This window comes from Brassica napus, chromosome C9, assembly GCF_020379485.1.
Source record: "Brassica napus cultivar Da-Ae chromosome C9, Da-Ae, whole genome shotgun sequence".
Lineage (NCBI taxonomy): Eukaryota > Viridiplantae > Streptophyta > Magnoliopsida > Brassicales > Brassicaceae > Brassica > Brassica napus.
In genome coordinates, this window is record NC_063452.1 from 18,184,228 (window position 1) to 18,210,422 (window position 26,195).

The following is a 26,195-nucleotide window of genomic DNA, read 5'->3' on the forward strand; positions in this document are numbered from 1 at the left end:
ACTATAGCACAAAATGAATATGTAAAATGTATATAAAATTCAATTTGCAAGATTGTTGCATGTGCCTATCAGTTTTTAATGTTGTCTTAAGGGTAGTGGAAGTTCTCTGCCATTTTCTTGCATGAACTTATCTAGACATTTTTATTTATATAATCAATCATGCTATCCTAAATATTATTTCTACCATTCTACTTAACTTGGTGATAGAAATTGTTTGTAATGGAATAAAAAAAAATACCTAGAAAAAAATATTAATGTTTGGAAATGTGTAGAGTTTGGATGTTTAGATTATAAATTTTTGGACTATTGATACATTCTTCTGTTGGTCAAATTTTAAAATATCCTTTAATTACAATAATCTACTTCTCCCAAAAAAAAAAATCAAAAATAATGTTTGAGAGGGTTATATATATTAATCTACAAACCTGCAAAAACAAGATAAATTAGTGAGGAAGACATGAGACAAAAACAATAAATTGATATAAAGCTTAGTGTTTATAAGTTCTAAGAGATTAGAGAGAGGTTGAAGAGTTTCAGAATGATGAACATTACATTTTTATTGCAGCCATTTGAGAGGAGGAGAGAGAATTTGTAAATTTTTCTTTATATAGGGAGACAAAAAACCCAATTACGCTAAATATTTTTGATTCAGACGACTTCCTAGACGACTTACTTGTAAGTCACCCAGAAGACTTTAATATTTTTAGCGGGAAATTAAAATATTTTTAGTTGGAAACTAAAATAGAAGACTTCACAGACGACTTACAAGTAAGTCGTCTGGTTTAAATTATTTATGCGGAAAAATAATTTTTAGAAAAAATTTAGGCGGGAATATTTGGACGACTTACATGTAAGTCGTCTGTTTTAAATTATTCACCAGACGACTTGCAAGTTAGTCGCCTAGACCCTAAACATAACCCCTAAACTTAATTAACTAACTAAAAACTTCATAAAATCAAATTAATCTTCAAAAGTGTTTACTTTACACAAAAATAAACACTTATAGGTAAAATTTTAATTTTTCAAAAAAACTTTCAAGCTTTCCAAAATCTAACTGTAAGAATACATATAATACTACAACATATGTTGTCAAACCCTAAAACCAAAGAATATCATGATTAACTACTTTCACTCATCTATGCCGAAAACTATTCATTTTTATTATATCTTAATTTACATTACTTAAAACTGTTTATAATTACATGATTTTAATTTTTCATTTGTCAAAATATTTTTTTTAAATTTAAAAATTATTTTTAAGATCAATTACACCAGACGACTTACTTGATTCATCTAATAGAAGTCGTCTATAAGACTTGTAGCATCTTTGACGACTCAGACGACTTACTGGGGCTATATTCGTAAAAATAACTTCTGTTTTATTGTTTGGTCACAAGGGGTTGACCGTAATTTCACAAGTTTTTTAGATTAGTTTTGCATTTGATTCAAGTTTGGGTATAGGTTTGTGGTTAAAAGTGAGTCATATTTGGCAAATTCCCCTTATTACTTACTATGAAAACAACAAATAATACAAAATATTACAAATTAAAATATATTTATTAATTTAATAAAATTATTTTAAAATAAAAATATAATTCAATATATATATTTTTTTGTATTGTTGTATGTATATATATATGAAAATACATAATCCATGGGGTTCAAAAAAAGACAACACATAATTAATAATTAAAGTTTAAAACAAAAAAAAAGTAATTTTTATTTTGAAAATGTTCTATAATTCAAATATTGTAGAAAATATATTAATAGTTATATTTTAAAGTTCTATTTAATTATACACATATTAAACAGTGCGCAATTGATAGTTAGTTTATTATTTAAACATACTAAATAAAATTTAAATATATTTTTATATGTTTCACATGCTGTATAAAATTTATGTAATTTAATTAGTATAAAATAAACCTGGATTTTCATAATACAAAATTAAATTCTAGTGTAATAAATAGATAATACTTATAACTAACAAATTTCATAAACTTTGCTATACTTTATGATACAAAATATTGATTTAAAGCATTATGGAAATAATTTAACTAACAAAACTCCAATAACTTGATTTTAGAAAATAATTAGTTTTTGTGAGTTTTTATTTGTTTAATAAAATTGTTGAAGTGATTTTATATATGAAAATAACTAACTTGTTAACAGCAAAAAAAAAAGAAAAAAAAAGTACCCGCAAAATATGGATTTTGGTTTCTGTGTGTAAAATGGTAAAAGGGTTAAAAATCTGGTTTCCCTACAGAGAGTAAAGGCCATTCTGAATCAAAATCGAAGGTTGCTGGGTTTGTTCTAAATCGAAATCAAAGGCCATATGTTTTTATGAAGACGAAAACGAAATCGAAGGCTAGGGGTTTGTTCTGAACCGAAATCGAAGGCCTCTCACATCTATCTTCTGAAAACGAAAACGAAATCGAAGGTGATCTGTCGATCTTCTAGGTTATCTTCTCTTAGATGTTGTAGATGAGTCCTTGCTTAGATCAGTAGATGTCCGCTTTTGAGTTTTGACAATGTAATGGTGTTATCAATGAACTCTGGACTTGATTTTGTATTGGGTCAGCTGTGAATTTTATGATTTTGGATTTGATTTTGAACAGATTACCAGTGGAACTGAGTCTAAGAGCTGGGTATTAGTTCTTCAAGGTTAGTCCTTTTCCACCTCTCTTATAATAGCTTACACTTTGGTGTGTAACCTGTAAACTGCTTTAGCTCTCTGTGCATTTCTTTTACAATGCTGAATCTCTTGAGGTGAAGAAACTTCTTTTACTCCCACTTTCACTTAGCTAAGACATATACTTTTTGTTTGGGATCATCCATGTAATGATTGTGTTTAGTCCCTTTCTTGTTTTGCTTTAAAGAACCCATTTGAATGTTAGTTCACATGTTTCCTTAATAATATACTCGTTACGTTGAGGGTTTTTTGCGTGTGTTATGGAATTTTTAAGCTGATTACTTATGACTTTTTTTGTACCTGGTGTATTGTGTAGTCTCAGACTGGTCTCTTATTATGTTGTTGCAGACGCAGGTTGTTCACTTGGTGTGTTTTAACAGCTTGCGTGTGTTCTCTTTATCTAAGCAGACTGTAAACTGCTTTAGTTGTTTGTGAACTTTGGTGTTTATGGTCTCAAGGCTTTAGAAAATTTGAATCTCGTTAGTTGTGTATGAATGTTGTGGTTTTCTTGATAGCTTTGTTTCAAAACAGAGTATCTTTTGGTTGTCTTGAAAGGTCGACTTAGTTTGATCTCTGGAACTTTTCTTTCTCTGTGTCTGAAACGTCTATTATGTTTGGCTCTTTGTGCCTTTGTCTTTGTCAGTTTTATTTCAGCTTGTTTATGTTCTCTCGTAGACGCAAGTTCAGTTGAAAGAAATGTCAAAAACCCAGCTAGATCAGTCATGGATCGGTACGCAAAATGGAAACAGAGAGAGCTTCTTGTTATACTCTTCTACGCCGTCGCTTTCTACGCCTATGCTCTACGGATATCCCTTCGTCTCTCTCACGGTAAACCTCCATTTTCCCACAGCGATCAATTTTAGGGTCCCATTCATGTGATTTGGTGATGCAATTTTAGATCATTACTTGAAGCTCCGCGGTTTAGCTCCTGGCTGGCTCATCCCTAGTCGACGCAATGTAATCATCTTATTCCTTGTTTTCCGTTTTTTTTGTGAATCTATAAGCTTCATTTCCTGTTTTGATTGTAGGATGTATCCGATGCTCAATGGAGGAACTTCCGCGGAAACTTGCCAATTCTCAGTTTCGTTTTCGCTGTTTTCACCGTGATTGCAAATGGATCTAGGTCTCTTTTCAAATTGAAAGCCAAAGGAATGACCATCTTGTGGCTTTTCTTGTCACTTGTATACTTGACTTACTTACATGGAGCTTGGTAATACTGATTCCATCTCTTTCTTTTGCCTCCAAGCATCACATTCTATATTAATCTAAGCTAAGTTGCTTCTGTATTTTCCTTTCAGCGTCATTTTCATTCTCTCCATCGCAACAGCTAATTTCCTCCTTGTTAAGGTATGTTCCTAGCCTTGAAATCTTATGCTTGGGCATGTCAATAGTTTTAACTGTCTATTAACATAAGTGCAGGTTTTTGCGCGGAAAAAGTTCTTTCCTTTCATGCTTTGGGCTTTCAACTTATTCTTCCTCTTGTGCAATCGTATTTATGAAGGCTATTCCTTCTCCATTTTCGGGTGAGTCTTGTACAGTAACGTTGGTTTCTTGTTCATTCTGGTTGCGCTAATTGCAAACACTTTGTTTTTTTTTTCTCTTTATCCAAGGCCACAGTTTGAGTACCTGGACAACTTTAGGGGCACGTTCAGATGGCATATATGCTTTAACTTTGGTATTTGTTTTATCCTAGAAAATATCTCTAGCTTGTTATGTTGAAAAAACACAGTTTCACTCCTATATAATTTTGATGCAGTCGTTCTGCGCATGATAAGTTTTGGATATGATTATCACTGGGGTCAACTGGATTCTCATTTTGATCTGGAGGTGAGTTCCCTTTCATGACTCGGCTCTTTTGTAAGAGAGAATGGAGAATGTTAGATAGGAAGACATAGTCGTCTCTCATTAGTTTTGGTCTCCAAGCCTATAGACAAGAGCCGGTGTATTCTCATTTGCTAATTGTTTTCTCTTGTTCTATCTGTTAATTTGCGCGTCTATAGTATTTCCCTGAGCAACTGTCTACAGCGTATAGTGTAGCTATCTCTTATTTCTCAATTTTATTACTGCAGAAACACGTAACGCGCTGCTCGTTATGTAAGTTGGGGAAGACTTGCTACGTAGTTCGACAGGTTGGCTACATGGCACCAGCCTTTCAGTTCTATCATTTATGTTCTTTTGCTATTGCACTACTAATCTCTTACGTGGTAAAATTTGATAGGAGAAAGATATAGCAAGTGACAGCAGCTGCAGTTTTTCTTTATACCTTTGTTATTTGGTCTATGCCCCCTTGTACCTTGCGGGGCCAATCATAAGCTTCAATGCCTTTGCCTCTCAGGTATGTGGCTTTGTTATGCCTTCACTGTATTTTTTTTCATAAGTATTGTCTTCATGAGCTCTCACTACAAGTCGGTGTTTTGTACAGCTAGATGTGCCACAGAATACTCATTCAGTGAAAGATGTTGCACGATATGGATTGCGTTGGTTATTCAGCTTTTTGCTGATGGAACTTATGACGCAATTCTTCTATTACAATGCCTTTGTGATCAGGTGAAACCCTTTCAGAATTAGCGTCAAAATTAGACATATTTTTTTTTTTATATCTTAGCTTTACAAGCTGATAATATCTTTGCATCTTATGACAGTGGTCTGTGGAGAGAATTATCTCCTGTGGAAATATTTATCATCGGATACGGAGTAAGAGATTATTGATAATATGTTTTTGTTTAGCAAAGCAAAACTACTTTTTACTAGACAATTTAATATCGTCTCAAGAGGCGATAACTTTGTTTTGTGGAGAAAAACAATGTTCAATACAATACTGATCTGTATAGCTCTTTGTGCTTCTATAGGTGCTAAACTTCATGTGGCTCAAGTTCCTTCTTTTATGGAGATATTTCCGCTTCTGGTCTTTGGTATGCTCCTCTAAATTTCAAAGGCACACCCAGTCTAGATATCATTTTATTATTCTAAGATCGTTGTTGGTAACAATAGTTCTGTAGTCGTAGGTTAGTTAAAAATCACGTATACGTTCTGCTCAATGAATTTTCAATAGCCAAATTGTCCACTATAAGCTAGAAATTCCGGGCATCACAGAATACAAAATTATCATATATCAAAAGGAACTCAAAGAACATAAAAGAGGATTGAAAAGGTTCTGATATGTGACAACTGTAAACCATTTTCTTTTAGGTGAATGGCATTGAAACTGTTGAGAACATGCCGAATTGCATTAATAATTGCTATAGCCTGGAAACATTCTGGAAAACCTGGCATGCATCGTTTAATAGGTGGCTTATCAGGTGAGAATAGTTAACCCTTTCAACTCAGAGCATCGCTACATCATTTTCTTTTAATGTCATCTTGTGAAGAGTACGTTAACAACTTCCATTTAGGTATATGTATATTCCTCTGGGTGGATCACGAAGAAAGTTTCTGAATGTGTGGGTTGTATTCACATTTGTTGCCGTGTGGCATGATTTAGAATGGTAATTATCTGTGGCCTTCGTATGATTCCTTTGGGTTGAATGAACTATTCTATTTAACTTCTCATGTGGTTGATTGTTTCGTTTGCAACCAGGAAGCTTCTTTCGTGGGCATGGTTAACATGTTTATTCTTCATGCCAGAAATGTTGCTGAAATCAGCATCCAATGCAATTAAGGTCAGTTAAACAACGAGTGTTTTATTCACTCTCTTGGGAGCCTATCATTATGTGTCCAAAGGCGAATAAAAACCTCCTTAATTCCTTTGAAGTTTAGAGTTCCTTTCCATGGAAAGTGTAGTTAAACTCGATAAGCGCTGTTGCAGGTTCAGAGTGCTTTTGGAGAGTTTCTCCTTCGTGAACTCAAGGCGTTGTCTGGCGCTGTGACAATCACATGCCTCATGGTAAATATCATTTTCTGAATACTCTTAGTCCATTTGGTTGTAGTTTGGCTCTATATTGATGCTGACAAATAAGATTTGAGTTTCTCAATTTTGCAGATGGCAAATCTTGCTGGCTATGTCATCGGACCATCAGGTCTAAGCTTGTTTGTCTCCAGCTTTCTTAGTAAAGAAGGTATGAAAGGACAGCGGTTTTCATTCCTTGTTTACGTTCTTTGCGTTAATGTATATCCACTTGATATCGTAGGATTACCTGTTCTAGGCGGGGTGTTCTTTAGCTTTTACGTGGGTACAAAGGTAACTAATGCATATAAATGATTGTTTCTTCGTTTCATAGAGCTTGATATTATAGTTTGAAAGTTGCCAAGCGCCAACGTTACTTTTGTTTCTTTTTGCAGCTGATGTTTCACATCAAGGACTTGAGAAGTGGGGTACATCGCCCGAGGTAGCCAAAGCAAGGAGATGTAGTTTCATTGTTGATTGTTAGGTATAATTTGTGTCAAGTTTTGGTTGGAGTAAGTTGCACAAAATAAAATTTGGTTGGAGTAAGAAACTGTGTTTTTCCTTGCTGAAAGATTGCAAAACAAAATCAACTTTTGCAAAGGGCTTTTTTCTTTCTTTTGCTGTCATGTCTAACTCCACATTCATCAATCACAAACAATCATCAAGACTTGCCATACGTAGGTGGAGTTCTGTGCAGCTGAAATTTTGTCTCCAAGGCACCCACATGATCTCAAAACGACAATTGAAAGACACCAAGTCTCTTTGAAACATTTTCTTAGGCGCCATAACAAGTAGTTTCGAGAAACCTTTGAATTCGAAGGAGAGGTGGCGTAAATTAGGCATTCGCATTTTTAACATACCTGAAATCCGAACCAATTCCAAATTAAAAATTCAAAATCACCGAAAATTCATGATCGGACGCAATCTATTATTAAAAAAATATTCAATCGGGTCAAAGAGCTATATATTTTCAGGTTTAGGATCCGAATATTCAAAATTAGTTAAATCTATTAATTTTTACATATGTTATGATAAATTTTTTTTGGCAATTCTCTCAAATAGTCTTTTTACAAGTTTTTGTCACAAAAATAATCTTAAAAAAAGAAAATGACCAAAATAACATTTTTATTTTAAAATTTTTAATATTTTTTTTTAATTTGAAACCCTATCCCCAAAATCCCACCCTTTAACTATAAATCCTAAGTCTAGATTAGTTAACTTTAGGGTAAAATGTACTTTTACCATTTAATAAAATTTCTTTTGTGTTGTAATTAGAAGATTGAAGACCGAATAAATCTGAGTATTTCATTAATGAATAAGACATCCCTTATATATGATAGAGATAAAAGGAAAGAGTACAAATCCTAATCCAACTAGATTTATGATAAATACTAAATACATAAATGGAAAGATTACATATGGGTTTCTTTTTCTCTAAAGCTTGTGGCCGCCCCTCTCTCTCTCCTCTAAGGCATGCGGCCGCCTCTCTCTCCTCTCTCTAGGGTTTCGGCTATGTCTCTTTCTTCTAGGGTTTGGGCCGGTTATGGATCGGGCCGGTTATGGACCGGACCGGTTATGGACATTCATCACTTGATTTATTACACTCCCCCTTGGATGGCATAACCATACAGGATTGTAATACGCTTCACGTTGCCTCATTAAAACCTTTTCAGGAAAACCCAGTCGGACAAAACCATGATGAAGGAAAAAGAGTACAACACGTACTACTCCCCCTGATGTGAACCTCAGTGGAAGTTCTTTAATCTACGCATCTGATGCGTGATCTTCCTGAACGTGCAGGTGGGAAGTAAACAAATCGGTCAAGTTATTACTGAACCGTAATTGGACCACTTCGACCTCTTCGGCCTTTTCTCATGTCCTTTGACATTGTGTGTCTTAGTAAAGTAGATGTGCTGAGCAATGCGGATTGCATTGTACTCGAAGATCACTGTCGGTTCTTTGCAAACTCATGTGTGCATGAGTCTTTGCAAATCGTGTGTATATGGACAATATACCGAGCATGGTTCCATGAATTAATAATCTCGGGTTGTAAACCTATGATACAGTGTATCTTCTACACGGATGTGTACCAATATCTTGTCCATTGATCTTTCTCTATTATCATGTTGAGTCATAGATCTCAACCACATAAGCTCTCGAATACCTTGGCTATTATGATTGGTTATGATGGTAAAGTGCGGACTACCATCGACCATACTATATTCTGATCGATTCATGTTTTGAATTATAGACATTGTCTATATATGTCCGCAACTCGTTCCATGAGCGTCCAAGATCATTGCTGCAAGGATTTTACAGTCTTATCAAACTATGGCTCTGCGGCCAAATACATTCGTGGACCTCGGTTATCAATCTCTCTTGCATTCGGTAATGCCATATATATCAGACATTGCAGTCCTTTATCCATATCTTGATGGCGTCCCATGACCTCTCTGCCGTGGATCATATCACACACTGAATATACATTAGGTCATGGACTTCGATCACACATTCTTATGGACTGCAACCTATTGGTATCCGATCGAGAAGGATAGATTAAATGTCTCCTCTCAGCGTCACAACAGCAGCAGACTGTTCTGCTATGCCGGATTCTTATCTAAGGGATCTGATGTTGGATTGGTCTATCCGGAGAACATGCTATCCGAGGTAGCAAGCTGAGGCAAGCCGAATTACCTTTCTTTGGGCTGATCTTTCTTTTCCACTAGCCCGTACTACAATCTAGTCGGTCAATGCTAGTGTCACAGATCTGTATAAACCTTTTAACCTCTCTTTAGGTTGGTTTAGTATAAACACAAGGAATTCAAATTTCTTTATTAGTTTACATATGAACTGAATTTGATCGTTCTTATAGAACTCCTTTACTAGTATTACATACTATATGCAGCTGCTTTGTTTCAGTCCATGAACAGCTTAGGAACAATGCTGCCCTTTATCCAGTGATCCATATGCTGCTTACTACATCTTTATATGTCAATCTAATTTCTTTCTTATGACCAGACCTTTGTCAATTTCGAAATTGTGTAGCAGCATCCACCACATAGGAGTTTATCTCCTTATAATCTGTTCCATGGTCTCTGTGAGTATCCTTGTGTAACAAGCTATGATCGAATGCTGTTAGTAGGAAACATGAACACCTTTAGACCTCGTGATCTTGTACCATATCTCACAAGACCCATCTATTATACTGGTTTATATCAGATGGCGTTTCTTTATATATGTATGTGGCCAATACGCCTATCTTTCTCTATAGATACTTTAAACCCCACGTTTATCTTTTCAATCTAATCTTTATTCTTTATGAGTACTCTTTCATGGGTTCTGATCCTCGTTTATATCTTTATGTTCAAGTGCTACTCTCTTATGCACAAATATATTTTTATGTGTCGACACTTATATATGGTTCCATTGTGTTCCAGACATGATCTAATCGATTTGAGATTTCATTATCCAGGACCTTTGTTACCTAGTAGCTTGGCGTCCCAAACTACATGGTTTGGTACCTTAGATGTTTAGCTGCGCAGCCTTTTCTCAATGTTTGGGCTGGTTTCCTTATGACCTCGGAATTGTATTCTATGCACCTTTCTCTTTTTCTTTCCGAGGTTCCTTATCTTATGGAACACTTTGGTCTATATTGTATAGACTCTGTAGCAACTTGACTGTGTCTCTTTCTAGGACATCAGATTTCGTTTGGTGCTAAGCTGGTTATGACTTAGTCATTCTTTTCTTTTCTTTTCGGGTCAGTGTCTGGCATCTCGATTAGCTAGCTATGTATAATCTTTTCTTTCTTTGGACGTTTATAATTCTAATCCGAGGATCTTTGCCAAGACAATGATGGTTGATACCATTCTGTTTCTTATCATTCTTTACTCTTTACCAGCTTATAGCTTTCTCCTTTTAATGTTGGATAGTCGGATTCATTGATCATGCAATCCGTGTACCTGGCCACTTTCTGATCACCCATATTTGGCTCAAGGTCTCTTAGAAGTCGTGGGAGAAAGTCATACTCTTATCCAACATATATTCCCAATCCTCTTCTGAGGTTTCATCTTAGACGACACATATGTCTGTGGTGGTTTATTCAAAGTCTCTTAAGATGGTGTATGTCTGGTTTATGACCCGTATTCAATCTGAGAAGGGGATATCTATGCTCACTTATATGGCCTGATATATTTTTACTTTATATACATGTAAATCCATGATGTCCCTAAGCTTTAGGATGGATGTCCGATCCTTATAGGTAATGGACTGCATGGCCAAGCCGTTTATATCATGGTCATAGACCATGGTTCACGAATTTGTTCACGAATTTGTAGTATTGATCATGTATCACGGGTTTATCCTCTCCCCCCTCATGAACATACTATAATTTCGTGATGCTTGAGAGGGTTATATATATTAATCTACAAACCTGCAAAAACAAGATAAATTAGTGAGGAAGACATGAGACAAAAACAATAAATTGATATAAAGCTTAGTGTTTATAAGTTCTAAGAGATTAGAGAGAGGTTGAAGAGTTTCAGAATGATGAACATTACATTTTTATTGCAGCCATTTGAGAGGAGGAGAGAGAATTTGTAAATTTTTCTTTATATAGGGAGACAAAAAACCCAATTACGCTAAATATTTTTGATTCAGACGACTTCCTAGACGACTTACTTGTAAGTCACCCAGAAGACTTTAATATTTTTAGCGGAAAATTAAAATATTTTTAGTTGGAAACTAAAATAGAAGACTTCACAGACGACTTACAAGTAAGTCGTCTGGTTTAAATTATTTAAGCGGAAAAATAATTTTTAGAAAAAATTTAGGCGGGAATATTTGGACGACTTACATGTAAGTCGTCTGTTTTAAATTATTCACCAGACGACTTGCAAGTTAGTCGCCTAGACCCTAAACATAACCCCTAAACTTAATTAACTAACTAAAAACTTCATAAAATCAAATTAATCTTCAAAAGTGTTTACTTTACACAAAAATAAACACTTATAGGTAAAATTTTAATTTTTCAAAAAAACTTTCAAGCTTTCCAAAATCTAACTGTAAGAATACATATAATACTACAACATATGTTGTCAAACCCTAAAACCAAAGAATATCATGATTAACTACTTTCACTCATCTATGCCGAAAACTATTCATTTTTATTATATCTTAATTTACATTACTTAAAACTGTTTATAATTACATGATTTTAATTTTTCATTTGTCAAAATATTTTTTTTAAATTTAAAAATTATTTTTAAGATCAATTACACTAGACGACTTACTTGATTCATCTAATAGAAGTCGTCTATAAGACTTGTAGCATCTTTGACGACTCAGACGACTTACTGGGGCTATATTCGTAAAAATAACTTCTGTTTTTTTGTTTGGTCACAAGGGGTTGACCGTAATTTCACAAGTTTTTTAGATTAGTTTTGCATTTGATTCAAGTTTGGGTATAGGTTTGTGGTTAAAAGTGAGTCATATTTGGCAAATTCCCCTTATTACTTACTATGAAAACAACAAATAATACAAAATATTACAAATTAAAATATATTTATTAATTTAATAAAATTATTTTAAAATAAAAATATAATTCAATATATATATATTTTTGTATTGTTGTATGTATATATATATGAAAATACATAATCCATGGGGTTCAAAAAAAGACAACACATAATTAATAATTAAAGTTTAAAACAAAAAAAAGTAATTTTTATTTTGAAAATGTTCTATAATTCAAATATTGTAGAAAATATATTAATAGTTATATTTTAAAGTTCTATTTAATTATACACATATTAAACAGTGCGCAATTGATAGTTAGTTTATTATTTAAACATACTAAATAAAATTTAAATATATTTTTATATGTTTCACATGCTGTATAAAATTTATGTAATTTAATTAGTATAAAATAAACCTGGATTTTCATAATACAAAATTAAATTCTAGTGTAATAAATAGATAATACTTATAACTAACAAATTTCATAAACTTTGCTATACTTTATGATACAAAATATTGATTTAAAGCATTATGGAAAAAATTTAACTAACAAAACTCCAATAACTTGATTTTAGAAAATAATTAGTTTTTGTGAGTTTTTATTTGTTTAATAAAATTGTTGAAGTGATTTTATATATGAAAATAACTAACTTGTTAACAGCAAAAAAAAAGAAAAAAAAAAGTACCCGCAAAATATGGATTTTGGTTTCTGTGTGTAAAATGGTAAAAGGGTTAAAAATCTGGTTTCCCTACAGAGAGTAAAGGCCATTCTGAATCAAAATCGAAGGTTGCTGGGTTTGTTCTAAATCGAAATCAAAGGCCATATGTTTTTATGAAGACGAAAACGAAATCGAAGGCTAGGGGTTTGTTCTGAACCGAAATCGAAGGCCTCTCACATCTATCTTCTGAAAACGAAAACGAAATCGAAGGTGATCTGTCGATCTTCTAGGTTATCTTCTCATAGATGTTGTAGATGAGTCCTTGCTTAGATCAGTAGATGTCCGCTTTTGAGTTTTGACAATGTAATGGTGTTATCAATGAACTCTGGACTTGATTTTGTATTGGGTCAGCTGTGAATTTTATGATTTTGGATTTGATTTTGAACAGATTACCAGTGGAACTGAGTCTAAGAGCTGGGTATTAGTTCTTCAAGGTTAGTCCTTTTCCACCTCTCTTATAATAGCTTACACTTTGGTGTGTAACCTGTAAACTGCTTTAGCTCTCTGTGCATTTCTTTTACAATGCTGAATCTCTTGAGGTGAAGAAACTTCTTTTACTCCCACTTTCACTTAGCTAAGACATATACTTTTTGTTTGGGATCATCCATGTAATGATTGTGTTTAGTCCCTTTCTTGTTTTGCTTTAAAGAACCCATTTGAATGTTAGTTCACATGTTTCCTTAATAATATACTCGTTACGTTGAGGGTTTTTTGCGTGTGTTATGGAATTTTTAAGCTGATTACTTATGACTTTTTTTGTACCTGGTGTATTGTGTAGTCTCAGACTGGTCTCTTATTATGTTGTTGCAGACGCAGGTTGTTCACTTGGTGTGTTTTAACAGCTTGCGTGTGTTCTCTTTATCTAAGCAGACTGTAAACTGCTTTAGTTGTTTGTGAACTTTGGTGTTTATGGTCTCAAGGCTTTAGAAAATTTGAATCTCGTTAGTTGTGTATGAATGTTGTGGTTTTCTTGATAGCTTTGTTTCAAAACAGAGTATCTTTTGGTTGTCTTGAAAGGTCGACTTAGTTGGATCTCTGAAACTTTTCTTTCTCTGTGTCTGAAACGTCTATTATGTTTGGCTCTTTGTGCCTTTGTCTTTGTCAGTTTTATTTCAGCTTGTTTATGTTCTCTCGTAGACGCAAGTTCAGTTGAAAGAAAAGTTTCAGAGATCCAACTAAGTCGACCTTTCAAGACAACCAAAAGATACTCTGTTTTGAAACAAAGCTATCAAGAAAACCACAACATTCATACACAACTAACGAGATTCAAATTTTCTAAAGCCTTGAGACCATAAACACCAAAGTTCACAAACAACTAAAGCAGTTTACAGTCTGCTTAGATAAAGAGAACACACGCAAGCTGTTAAAACACACCAAGTGAACAATCTGCGTCTGCTACAACATAATAAGAGACCAGTCTGAGACTACACAATACACCAGGTACAAAAAAAGTCATAAGTAATCAGCTTAAAAATTCCATAACACACGCAAAAAACCCTCAACGTAACGAGTATATTATTAAGGAAACATGTGAACTAACATTCAAATGGGTTCTTTAAAGCAAAACAAGAAAGTGACTAAACACAATCATTACATGGATGATCCCAAACAAAAAGTATATGTCTTAGCTAAGTGAAAGTGGGAGTAAAAGAAGTTTCTTCACCTCAAGAGATTCAGCATTGTAAAAGAAATGCACAGAGAGCTAAAGCAGTTTACAGGTTACACACCAAAGTGTAAGCTATTATAAGAGAGGTGGAAAAGGACTAACCTTGAAGAACTAATACCCAGCTCTTAGACTCAGTTCCACTGGTAATCTGTTCAAAATCAAATCCAAAATCATAAAATTCACAGCTGACCCAATACAAAATCAAGTCCAGAGTTCATTGATAACACCATTACATTGTCAAAACTCAAAAGCGGACATCTACTGATCTAAGCAAGGACTCATCTACAACATCTAAGAGAAGATAACCTAGAAGATCGACAGATCACCTTCGATTTCGTTTTCGTTTTCAGAAGATAGATGTGAGAGGCCTTCGATTTCGGTTCAGAACAAACCCCTAGCCTTCGATTTCGTTTTCGTCTTCATAAAAACATATGGCCTTTGATTTCGATTTAGAACAAACCCAGCAACCTTCGATTTTGATTCAGAATGGCCTTTACTCTCTGTAGGGAAACCAGATTTTTAACCCTTTTACCATTTTACACACAGAAACCAAAATCCATATTTTGCGGGTACTTTTTTTTTTCTTTTTTTTTTTGCTGTTAACAAGTTAGTTATTTTCATATATAAAATCACTTCAACAATTTTATTAAACAAATAAAAACTCACAAAAACTAATTATTTTCTAAAATCAAGTTATTGGAGTTTTGTTAGTTAAATTATTTCCATAATGCTTTAAATCAATATTTTGTATCATAAAGTATAGCAAAGTTTATGAAATTTGTTAGTTATAAGTATTATCTATTTATTACACTAGAATTTAATTTTGTATTATGAAAATCCAGGTTTATTTTATACTAATTAAATTACATAAATTTTATACAGCATGTGAAACATATAAAAATATATTTAAATTTTATTTAGTATGTTTAAATAATAAACTAACTATCAATTGCGCACTGTTTAATATGTGTATAATTAAATAGAACTTTAAAATATAACTATTAATATATTTTCTACAATATTTGAATTATAGAACATTTTCAAAATAAAAATTACTTTTTTTTTGTTTTAAACTTTAATTATTAATTATGTGTTGTCTTTTTTTGAACCCCATGGATTATGTATTTTCATATATATATACATACAACAATACAAAAATATATATATATTGAATTATATTTTTATTTCAAAATAATTTTATTAAATTAATAAATATATTTTAATTTGTAATATTTTGTATTATTTGTTGTTTTCATAGTAAGTAATAAGGGGAATTTGCCAAATATGACTCACTTTTAACCACAAACCTATACCCAAACTTGAATCAAATGCAAAACTAATCTAAAAAACTTGTGAAATTACGGTCAACCCCTTGTGACCAAACAAAAAAACAGAAGTTATTTTTACGAATATAGCCCCAGTAAGTCGTCTGAGTCGTCAAAGATGCTACAAGTCTTATAGACGACTTCTATTAGATGAATCAAGTAAGTCGTCTGGTGTAATTGATCTTAAAAATAATTTTTAAATTTAAAAAAATATTTTGACAAATGAAAAATTAAAATCATGTAATTATAAACAGTTTTAAGTAATGTAAATTAAGATATAATAAAAATGAATAGTTTTCGGCATAGATGAGTGAAAGTAGTTAATCATGATATTCTTTGGTTTTAGGGTTTGACAACATATGTTGTAGTATTATATGTATTCTTACAGTTAGTTTTTGGAAAGCTTGAAAGTTTTTTTTGAAAAATTAAAATTTTACCTATAAGTGTTTATTTTTGTGTAAAGTAAACACTTTTGAAGATTAATTTGATTTTATGAAGTTTTTAGTTAGTTAATTAAGTTTAGGGGTTATGTTTAGGGTCTAGGCGACTAACTTGCAAGTCGTCTGGTGAATAATTTAAAACAGACGACTTACATGTAAGTCGTCCAAATATTCCCGCCTAAATTTTTTCTAAAAATTATTTTTCCGCTTAAATAATTTAAACCAGACGACTTACTTGTAAGTCGTCTGTGAAGTCTTCTATTTTAGTTTCCAACTAAAAATATTTTAATTTTCCGCTAAAAATATTAAAGTCTTCTGGGTGACTTACAAGTAAGTCGTCTAGGAAGTCGTCTGAATCAAAAATATTTAGCGTAATTGGGTTTTTTGTCTCCCTATATAAAGAAAAATTTACAAATTCTATCTCCTCCTCTCAAATGGCTGCAATAAAAATGTAATGTTCATCATTCTGAAACTCTTCAACCTCTCTCTAATCTCTTAGAACTTATAAACACTAAGCTTTATATCAATTTATTGTTTTTGTCTCATGTCTTCCTCACTAATTTATCTTGTTTTTGCAGGTTTGTAGATTAATATATATAACCCTCTCAAACAATAGGCAAAAACTGACGGTGTTTTTTACCTTTGAGACTAACAGATCCCATATCATCTCTCCATATTCAGAAACCACTATTTTACACTCCGCACTAACAACTCCCGTAGCACCAATGCCATGGTTGATTTGCGTGATTACCGTCTAAAACGAAAGCATCAATAATCAATATTAACTAGAAACATTCTTTTTTAGAATTGCAAGACCTGAAAAGGTTAAAGGATAGTTTTTTTTTTTTACAGTTGGTCCAGCTAGTAATGAAGTTCCTGAGTCCATGATTGCATCACATCCTTGCTCGCAGAAACCTACACAATAAAAGTTTTGGATTTCGTGACCAACATATGCCTAACATTCAGACCATATAGTATTATTTACCAGTTGAGTTATCTCCGACAAAGATATCTCCCATGTTAAACTGAAAGAAGAGTTAAAAAAAACTTGAGCCAAAGTCATCAAGAGAGAGTATATATGGGTCCAAGTAACGTATTCTCACCTGCCAATAGCCTTTTCTAGTGACAGGGACATAGGTGTGGTTGCCTTTAAAGTGCGCAGGATCAACACCACCAAACACAATCTCACCTCCTGTTTCAGCATCCGCATCACGGTTTAGCCAGAATGAGAAAACTTTCTCCTTCACTAGTTCTTGACCCACCATGTTGTCCCAAACTGGCACAGCATTTCCCTCTGAAATCTCCTGAAACCCTAAGCCGAATAGTCCATCGAACTTTGCTAGGAGATAAGAGAGACTCCCTTCATGTGTAGCTTCAATAAACTCCTAATATTATAAGAAAGTTTTTAGTGTGATTACATTGCAAACCAAATAGGTTTTAGGAGAGGAAAGACAAATAATCCAGACCTGATCTTTAACTACAAGACCACCAACTTTCACATTGTCTTGACTAAAGAATCCAGAGATGGATCCCAAACCATATGTTATAGTACACGGCTTTCCTGTTACTCAAAATGTGATTCAATGATACCAAGAGATTGGTTTATTTATTAACACTAGACTATAGACAATGTAAGTACCGTTCTTTGTGTATGTTTTGGATTTGCTAGACTTGTACTTGTGATGGACCCAGCAAGCCAGCTGAAGAGCACAACATACAAATACTAGACAAGATAAGACAAAAAGAGACGGTTCCAAACAAACACAAACAAATTCTAGATTTTGTATAACTCACGTCTAGAAGTTTGCAATGTATAGATGGAACCCAGAGGTTGGAACTTCCGGTATCGAATATGACTTCGAATTCTTGAGAAGGTGTTCCGATTCCAATAACTCCATAGTATTGAGCGTCTAGGTAGTTCTTAAGAATAACCTGATTTTCTTGAGTAGAATCACCTCCAAGAGTAGGGTAATATGTGAGTCCTCCTTGTGAATGTTTCAGCTTTCTGATCACTCGACCGGTTCTAATATCATCGAGCTCGAGCCGTCTTTTCTTCAGACCGACACGGAACAGACCACTGGAGGTTATGGGATGTAGAAAGGTTGCTAAGAGACAGAAACAGATGGCTTGACGGATAAGCATCATGTCCTGTCACATGTATCGTCATTAAAGTAAAGATAAAACATTATAGCTTCTTTTTTAATTAAATCTCAAACAGAGGAAAATAATTCTAGTTTTCTTTTGGGATTTCAGTGATAAATTAAAGTAACTAAAGTTAATCAGTTACTGAAGCAAGTTAATTGTTAATTCTTACTCTTATTAACGTTAAACCCACTTGATTGTTCACTGACTGAAACTCGATTATTTTCCAGGAAGAAGTAATCTACACAAAACAAAAAAAAAAAAAAAAAATGAATCAAATGGTTGAAACACATGTTTAACAAAGTCATCTGTATAAAGGTGGAAACACCAAAACTTTAGAGAGAGAAATTTAGTTAATGATGGAGCAGCAACAAACCTAAGTGGATTGAGGGTGAAGATCAAGAAGGTCTGTACTTTTTGTGAGTGGAAGAGATTTTCTTTCTCCTCCGTTATCTCGTTTATGCGTGTAGATATTTATTTTCTCCAGTGAAAGTGACAATGACACATTCGTTTTTAGTTGACTTTGGAGGTACATAGAGAGAGTTTTTTAGTCATTGAAAATAAAAAAAGAAATTTAAATCTCCTCAACCCATGTTTGATATTTTATTTTTATAATAAATTAATATCATTATTGTAAAAAAAACAAATTTGGGCGTACTTGTAAAGTTGATGTAAAATGAGAATTAAAAAAAAAAAAAAAAATTTTGGTAAAATGTTAAATTATAAAATTTATTTGATATAAAATACACGATGTCTCTCTCCCCTCTCAGAAGTCCCTCATAATCTGAATTTGCCTATTTGCTACGAACCTCTGCTGGCCATAACCTACTCCACATCTGTGCATCTCCGGTGAGCTCCTCTGTTCTCACTTTTCTCCTTCCGAATCTTCCTTCTTATCAATTGCGGCGATTATGCTTAATTAATCAACTTGGACGATTTCATTGTGCGGGAATACAATCGTCCTGTAGCTCCCTGGTTTAGTGGAATCAAGAATCAGATCTTCTGTTCTGTTCTGACATGCGTAGATTAAATATGTTCTGAAGTCGTCCTTAAACTGTTCGATAAAATGTCTCACCGAACATCTTTGTCAGAAAACCAAGGTTTGATGGGGGTTTTGTTGTTGTTACAGAGAGAAATGGCGTTGAGGCAGATGTTAGGATGGTCAGAAGGCGATCTGATGAGATCAGATGCAAAGCCATGTTCAAGGCTCATGAGACAAACTGCTGCTATTTTCACTGTTGGTGGAGCTCTTGGTTTCTGGGTTCTTTGCAGACTTCACTATGGTATCAAAGTTTCTCTTCTTTCTTATAAACTTCATATTTCTTATTTGCGCCATGGTGATTCTTGGGGATAGTTTTTGTTTTTTTGCGGAATTTATGATTCAAATGATTGGATAGTTGAGTGACAAAACCTAAGATACAATGGTAAGAGAAGAAAATGTTGACCCCTCCATTTCATGGCTGTTGCTTATGTGGAATGTGCAGGTCCGAGGGTTACAGTGCCAAGAAGTCTACGATGGGCTGGGTGTGGAGCTGTGTCCATGAGTGCATCTACGGCAACACTTGTCCGTCTCCTGAGCCCTGAATGTGAACCCCAAAACATTGCTGCATACGACCAACCCAAACCCCCTCAAGCTTCACTCCCTTAAACCATCAGTTTCTGACTTTATCTCTTATGTGTATGTACCTCAGATTTTGTACATGTTTTTTTTGCAGTACACAGAGTTTAGCTATCTATTCCTAAATACTACTTTGTCTTTTAGTGCTTCTTATTTGGATTTTGTTCCTATTTCTTTAGGAGCGTTCAAAATGAGCTACGGGGTTCAGCTTAGCTCATTATGAATTCAAGTACTTTATGATTCAGCTCAGCTGATTTATTAGCTTAAATAACTCAACTTAAACTTGGACTAATTTCATCATAGGCTGAATAAGTTAGCTCACGATTTAGTATTGGAATACACTTAAAAAGTTTTGCAACAGAATACAAATGTGTGTGTTTTTTGTTTTTTTTTAATGAATGTTAAATTGTATTTATCAAAAGCTCTGTTTTCCATCTAGTGCAACTACTGGTTGTTTTAAAAAACTTACAATCATCTATGGCACTGAACCAAAGTCGAAGAAGCCCCTCATGTTGACAAGCAGAATGAGACCTGGACGTTCTTGTCGATGATCTTGAGCAGAGAGGTGGTAGGTAAAGGAGGTTCACCGTGATTACGACGATTTCTTTCCTTCCAAACAGAGTGGATATAAATCTGAAATGCATAACAAGCGAGAAACATGCAGTGGCTGTCCAGGTCGTTCTTTTTTTTTTTTTTTTTAAATAAGGCTTTCATATTGAAGATTAAAGTTTAGAACATACACATATACAAAGAGAAAATGGAAAGGAGGGAAGATGTAAACCACAAAGAGATAACGATACACCACGGTGGAAACGATGGTTCTGCTCTTTCCACAACTCGTAAATAGTCGCGTGCCAAAGCTGCAAACTAATAAGGGAAGATATTTATCTTGAAATGCGACAGGGAGTCAATTGATCATTTCCCACAGTAAGAGAACATTACACAGATAAATTCTTTCCATTGCTCAACCAATCCTGCCTCACCAGTGATATGCAGTGGGCGACCCACGGACATCCGATATAAGAGTCGTATTTGTAAGTTTTGGGAGTTTGTATTTGCGCGTTTTGAGTGTTTTGTATATAATGGAAAGCTTAAGATGGAGGGAGTTGACATACTCCAATCTTGCTTGATAGCTCTAAAAAACGAGGTCAGGACAATGTCTTAATGAATGCGTTGGCGAGCTGCTCGTGAGCAGATACATGAGATATTCATAAAGTACCCAAGTTTACATTGTCGCGGATGAAGTGATAATCCAAAACAAGATGCTTTATTCGGGAGTGAAACACATGATTATCACAGAGATACGTCGCCCCCATGTTATCACAATATACTACTGTGTATGTGGCAAAGTGACACTGAGCTTAGTGAGTATTAGAAAGATTTATAACCTATGGTTATAATCCATTTCTTTTAGTTCAGGAATATTTTTCGAACTTTCTTGATATAGTAATCTTTTTCACCACGATCAACAATTTTGAATGACCATAGTATAAGCTACATTGTCTACATATATATACTAATTCAAGAAAAGTAAAAGCTTCGTTATAGAAAAAGGTGATCAAGTATCAGATAAAAATCAAGGACTATTGTGCCACCAGTTCACAGTCCCAGCAAGAGTAATTTCTTAGCATATTATCTATATTAAAACACGAAAAGTATAGTACAAAAGGAATATGTAAAATGTAAATAAAATTCAATTTGAAGATTGCTGCATGTGCCTATCAGTTTTCAATGTTCTCTTAAGGGTAGTCGAAATTCTCTGCCATTTTCTTGCATGAACTTATCTTTTCATTTTAACTAATATAATCAGTCATGCTATCCTAAATATTATTTCTACCATTTTACTTAACTTAGACATATAAATTGTTTTTAATTTGTACTCAATTGGAATAAAAAACAATATCTAGCAAAAAGTAATAATGTTTGGAAATATGTAGAGTTTGGAGGTTTAGATGATAAATTTTGGACTATTGATACATTCCTGTTGGTAAAAATTTAAAATATCCTTCAAACTCGTCTACTTCTCCCAAAAAAGTCAACAATAATGATAGAGAGTATTATGTAGATTAATCTATAATAGAACAATGTTTCAGTTAATTACTAAAGTGGACGTGCCGGAGTGGTTATCGGGCATGACTAGAAATCATGTGGGCTTTGCTTGAGAAGGTTCGAATCTTGACATTCACGCTTTTGAGAAACAAGTTTTTTAGAAAATACAACTATTTTGTAATTATTTTTCTCATGATAGTTTAATTATTACACTTAGGTAAATTAAAAAAAAAATACAAAACAGTTTGGGATACAAATAATTATTAAACCTTTTTATGTTTTTCCTGTTATACTCAAAAAAGGATTAACCAAAAAAGCATATCCTTAATTAATCTACATTAATACAATTACAACTTTAGCTCAGTTGGTAAAGCGGAGGGCTGTATTTTTAGCAGAAATCCATTAGGTCACATATATATTTTGCTTTTATAGTTAATTTTATTTTTCAAAGTAGTTTAATAATCTTACGCATATGTAAAATTTTACAATTTATATTCCATAATAGGAATATATAAAAAATTAGGTTTGCTTCACAAAATAGGGTGGACTAATTTAAAAATAATAGAAATTTCTTCTGAAATTAAACAATGTAAATATTTTCAATACTGAATGTGCTAAAGTGAACATTCAAAAGTAATGTCTTAGAGTAGCCTATTATCTATATTCAAACATGATAACTTTAATAAAAAATGAATATGTCAAACGTAAATAAAATTCAATTTGGAAGATTGTTGCATGTGCCTATCAGTTTTAAATGTTCTCTTAAGGGTAGTGGAAGTTCTCTGCCATTTTCATGCATGAACTTATATTTTCATTTAAATTAATATAATCAATCATGCGTATCCTAAATATTATTTCTATCATTATACTTAAGTTGGACATATAATTTTTTTAAATTTGTAATCAACTGGAATAAAAAAACAAAATCTAGCAAAAAATAATAATGTTTGGAAATATGTGGAGTTTGGAGGTCTAGATGATTAATTTTTGGACTATTGATACATTTTTCTGTTGGTAAAATTTTAAAATATCCTTTACACTCATCTACTTCTCAGAAAAATCAACAATAATGATTTAGAGTATTATGTTGATTACTCTATAATAGAACAATGATTCAGTTAATCATTAAAGTCGACGTGCCAGAGTGGTTATCGGGCATGACTAGAAATCATGTGGGCTTTGCCCGTGCAGGTTCGAATCCTGCTGACTCTTTTGAGAAACTGGGGTTTTAGAAAATACGGCTATTTTGTAATTTTGTTTCTAATGATAGTTTAATTTTTACACAGGTAAATTAGGAAATGTTACAAAACAGTTCAAGATACAAATAATTAACAAACTTTTTTGTGTTTTTCTTATTATACTCGAAAAAGGATTAGGCAAACAAGCATGTCCTTATCTAATCTACCTTATTACAATGCCGACTTAAGCTCAGTTGGTAGATCGGAGGGCTGTATTTTAACCAGAAATTACTTAGGTCGCAACTATTTTTCTTTTATAGTTAATTTTCAAAGTAGTTTAATAATATTACACATATGTACAATCTAATAATGTATATACTGTAATAGGAGTTTATAAAAAAATTAGGTTTGTTTCAGAAAATAGGATGAACTGATTTAAAAATAATTATAACTTTCTTTTATAAATAAACAATGTTTATAACAAATTATAAAGATTTATAACCTGTGGTTATTATCCTTTTCTTTTAGTTAAGGAAAATTTCTCGAACTTTCTAAATTTAGTAATTTTTTTCTCCAAGATCAACAATTTTGAATGAACATAGTACAAGCTACATTGTCTATGTATACATAAAAATCCAAGAAAATAAAAAGCTTCTTTGTAGAAAAATGATTCTCGAGTGTCAGATAAAAATCGAGGACTATTGTACCGCCACTTCAAATAGTCCCCGCAAGATTTTGTGAATTAGTTCATTTAATTGTTTGCTACTGCTACAGTGGACTGGGCAATGTTTATTATATTATGGCTTTCTTTTTTATTTTGCTAAGCATAAACTATATAATTATTTAAATGAGCAAACAAATATGGACATGATTGTGTATCAATAATCTATATGTAGAATGAACATATGTATGAAGTGTTGTATACATTTGACCTTAGCTCAGTTGGTAGAGCGGATCGGAGAACTGTAGTAGTTGCAGAATATCCTTAGGTCACTGGTTCGAATCCAGTAGGTCAGAAATGTTTTAGTCAAGAATTTTTCATTTTAATTTTGACGTTATGTGTCAGAAAACTGAATTGTGTAATTATACCATAAATTGAACGTTATGCAGCTAAATTTCATAGTTCTGGTGTCTTATTTTTTTCAATACTGAATGTGCTAAACTGAACATTAAAAAGTAATTTCTAAGAGTTAGCCTATTATCTATATTCAAACACGAAAACTAAAGTACAAAATGAATATCTAAAATGTAAATAAAATTCAATTTGGAAGATTGTTGCATGTGCCAATCAGTTTTTAATGTTGTCTTAAGGGTAGTGGAAGTTCTCTCCCATTTTCTTGCATGAACTTATCTTTTCATTTTAATTAATATAATAAATCATGCTATCCTAAATACTATTTCTACCATTTTACTTAAGTTGGAGATAGAAATTGTTTTTAATTGGTATTTAACCAGAGTAAAAAAATATATAGCAAAAAATACTAATGTTTGGAAATATGTAGAGTTTGGAGGTTTAGATAATAATTTTTTGGACTATTGATACATTCTTTTGTTGGTAGAATTTAAAAAATCCTTTAATAACAACCGTCTACTTCTCCCAAAAAATCAACAATAATGATTGAGAGTGTTATGCAGATTAATCTACAATAGAACCATGTTTCAGTTAATTATTAAAGTGGACGTGCCGGAGTGGTTATCGGGCATGACTAGAAATCATATGGGCTTTGCCCGCGCAGGTTCGAATCCTGCTGTTCACGCTTTTGAGAAACGTTTTTTTTAAAAGAAAATACCACTGTGTTGTAATTATTTTTCTTATGATAGTTTCCTTACTACAGTTAGGTAAATTAAAAAAATGTTACAAAACTGTTTGAGATACAAACAATTAACAATATTTTTATGTTCTTCCTATTATACTAAAAATGGATTAACCAAACAAGCATGTCCTTATCTAATCTATCTTATTACAATGCCGACTTAGCTAAGTCGGTAGAGCGGATGGCTGTATTTTTAGCAGAAATTCCCTAGGTCGCAACTATTTTGCCTTTATAGTTAAGTTAATATTTTCATAGTATTTTAATAATATTACACACATGTACATGTCTTATAATGTATATTCCGCAATAAGAGTATATCAAAAAAATATTCAGAAAATAGGTTGGACTGATTTAAAAATAATTGGAAATTTATTTCAAAATTAAAAAATGTTTGTAAAAAATAGAAAGATTTATAACCTGTGGATAAGGAAAATTTCTCAAACCTACTTGATTTAGTAAATTATTTCTCCAAGATCAACAATTTTGAATGAACATAGTATAAGCTACATTGTCTATGTATATATAAAAATTCAAGAAAATAAAAAGCTTCTTTATGGAAAGATGATTATCGAGTGTCAGATAAAAATCGAGGACTATTGTACCACCAGTTTAAATAGTCCCGCAAGATTTTGTGAATTAGTTCATCTAATTGTTTGCTACTGCTATAATGGACTGGGAAATATATATTATATTATGGCTTTCTTATTTATTTTGCTAAGCATAAACTATATAATTATTTAAATGAGCAAACAAAAAGGACATTATTGTGTATCAATAATCTATATGTAGAATGTACACATGTATGTAATGTTGTATACATCCGTACTTTGCTCAGTTGGTAGAGCGGAGGACTGTAGTAGTTGCAGAATATCCTTAGGTCACTGTTTCGAATCCGGTAGGTCGGAAATATTTTAGTCAAGACTTTTTCATTTTCATTTTGATTTTGATGTTATGTGTCAGAAAACTGAATTGTGTAATTATACCATAAATTGAACGTTATGCAGCTAAATTTCATATTTTTGGTGTCTTATTTTTTTCAATACTGAATGTGCTAAACCGAACATTAAAAATAATTTCTAAGAGTTAGCCAACTCGTCTAATATTCAAACACGAAAACTATAGTACAAAATGAATAATTATTATGTAAAGAAAATA

The 26,195-nt window shown here is 32.8% G+C and overlaps 3 protein-coding genes and 1 non-coding gene across 7 annotated transcripts in view; 3 read left to right on the forward strand and 1 right to left on the reverse strand.

Moving 5' to 3' along the window:
* LOC106368609 (aspartic proteinase oryzasin-1-like) overlaps positions 1-18,869 on the reverse strand; it is a 54,021-nt gene extending 35,152 nt beyond the window's left edge. The window contains exons 1-9 of one of the 3 annotated variants that reach the window (XM_048767462.1): positions 18,758-18,869; positions 18,554-18,622; positions 18,034-18,387; positions 17,879-17,939; positions 17,706-17,800; positions 17,343-17,624; positions 17,225-17,264; positions 17,090-17,154; positions 16,880-16,993 (exon numbers count right to left, since the gene is read on the reverse strand). In XM_048767462.1, the coding sequence (XP_048623419.1) occupies positions 16,880-16,993; positions 17,090-17,154; positions 17,225-17,264; positions 17,343-17,624; positions 17,706-17,800; positions 17,879-17,939; positions 18,034-18,384 (1,008 nt within the window). In that variant the 5' untranslated portion in view covers positions 18,385-18,387; positions 18,554-18,622; positions 18,758-18,869. Of the gene's footprint in view, positions 1-16,879; positions 16,994-17,089; positions 17,155-17,224; positions 17,265-17,342; positions 17,625-17,705; positions 17,801-17,878; positions 17,940-18,033; positions 18,388-18,553; positions 18,623-18,757 lie in introns of those variants that run through there. The other 2 variants (XM_048767463.1, XM_048767466.1) reach the window with 2 other exon arrangements.
* LOC106368608 (membrane-bound O-acyltransferase gup1-like) lies at positions 1,623-7,251 on the forward strand. Of its 2 annotated transcripts, none has more exons than XM_022712252.2 (21): positions 1,623-2,440; positions 2,619-2,664; positions 3,368-3,520; positions 3,605-3,649; positions 3,721-3,902; positions 3,991-4,039; positions 4,112-4,215; positions 4,303-4,367; positions 4,449-4,519; positions 4,762-4,821; positions 4,911-5,027; positions 5,115-5,239; positions 5,335-5,386; positions 5,542-5,604; positions 5,882-5,991; positions 6,085-6,177; positions 6,270-6,351; positions 6,498-6,575; positions 6,672-6,747; positions 6,820-6,869; positions 6,971-7,251. In XM_022712252.2, exons 3-21 carry the CDS (start codon positions 3,389-3,391, stop codon positions 7,019-7,021), a joined length of 1,605 nt encoding a protein of 534 aa, XP_022567973.2. In that variant the 5' UTR covers positions 1,623-2,440; positions 2,619-2,664; positions 3,368-3,388; the 3' UTR covers positions 7,022-7,251. The 2 variants fall into 2 exon arrangements, with proteins under 2 accessions (XP_022567973.2, XP_022567974.2); XM_022712253.2 differs by having other exon boundaries at positions 1,627-2,440; positions 3,591-3,649.
* Positions 18,870-19,055: 186 nt separating the features above from the next.
* Positions 19,056-20,243, forward strand: LOC106368611. Its single transcript, XM_013808614.3, has 3 exons — positions 19,056-19,230; positions 19,511-19,664; positions 19,866-20,243. The coding sequence occupies exons 2-3, from the start codon at positions 19,517-19,519 to the stop codon at positions 20,027-20,029; spliced, it is 312 nt and encodes a 103-aa protein (XP_013664068.1). The 5' UTR covers positions 19,056-19,230; positions 19,511-19,516; the 3' UTR covers positions 20,030-20,243.
* Positions 20,244-24,901: 4,658 nt separating this feature from the next.
* On the forward strand, positions 24,902-24,983 carry TRNAS-AGA. The gene has a single exon. It is a non-coding gene; the product is annotated as a tRNA-Ser (tRNA).
* Positions 24,984-26,195: the final 1,212 nt, after the last annotated feature.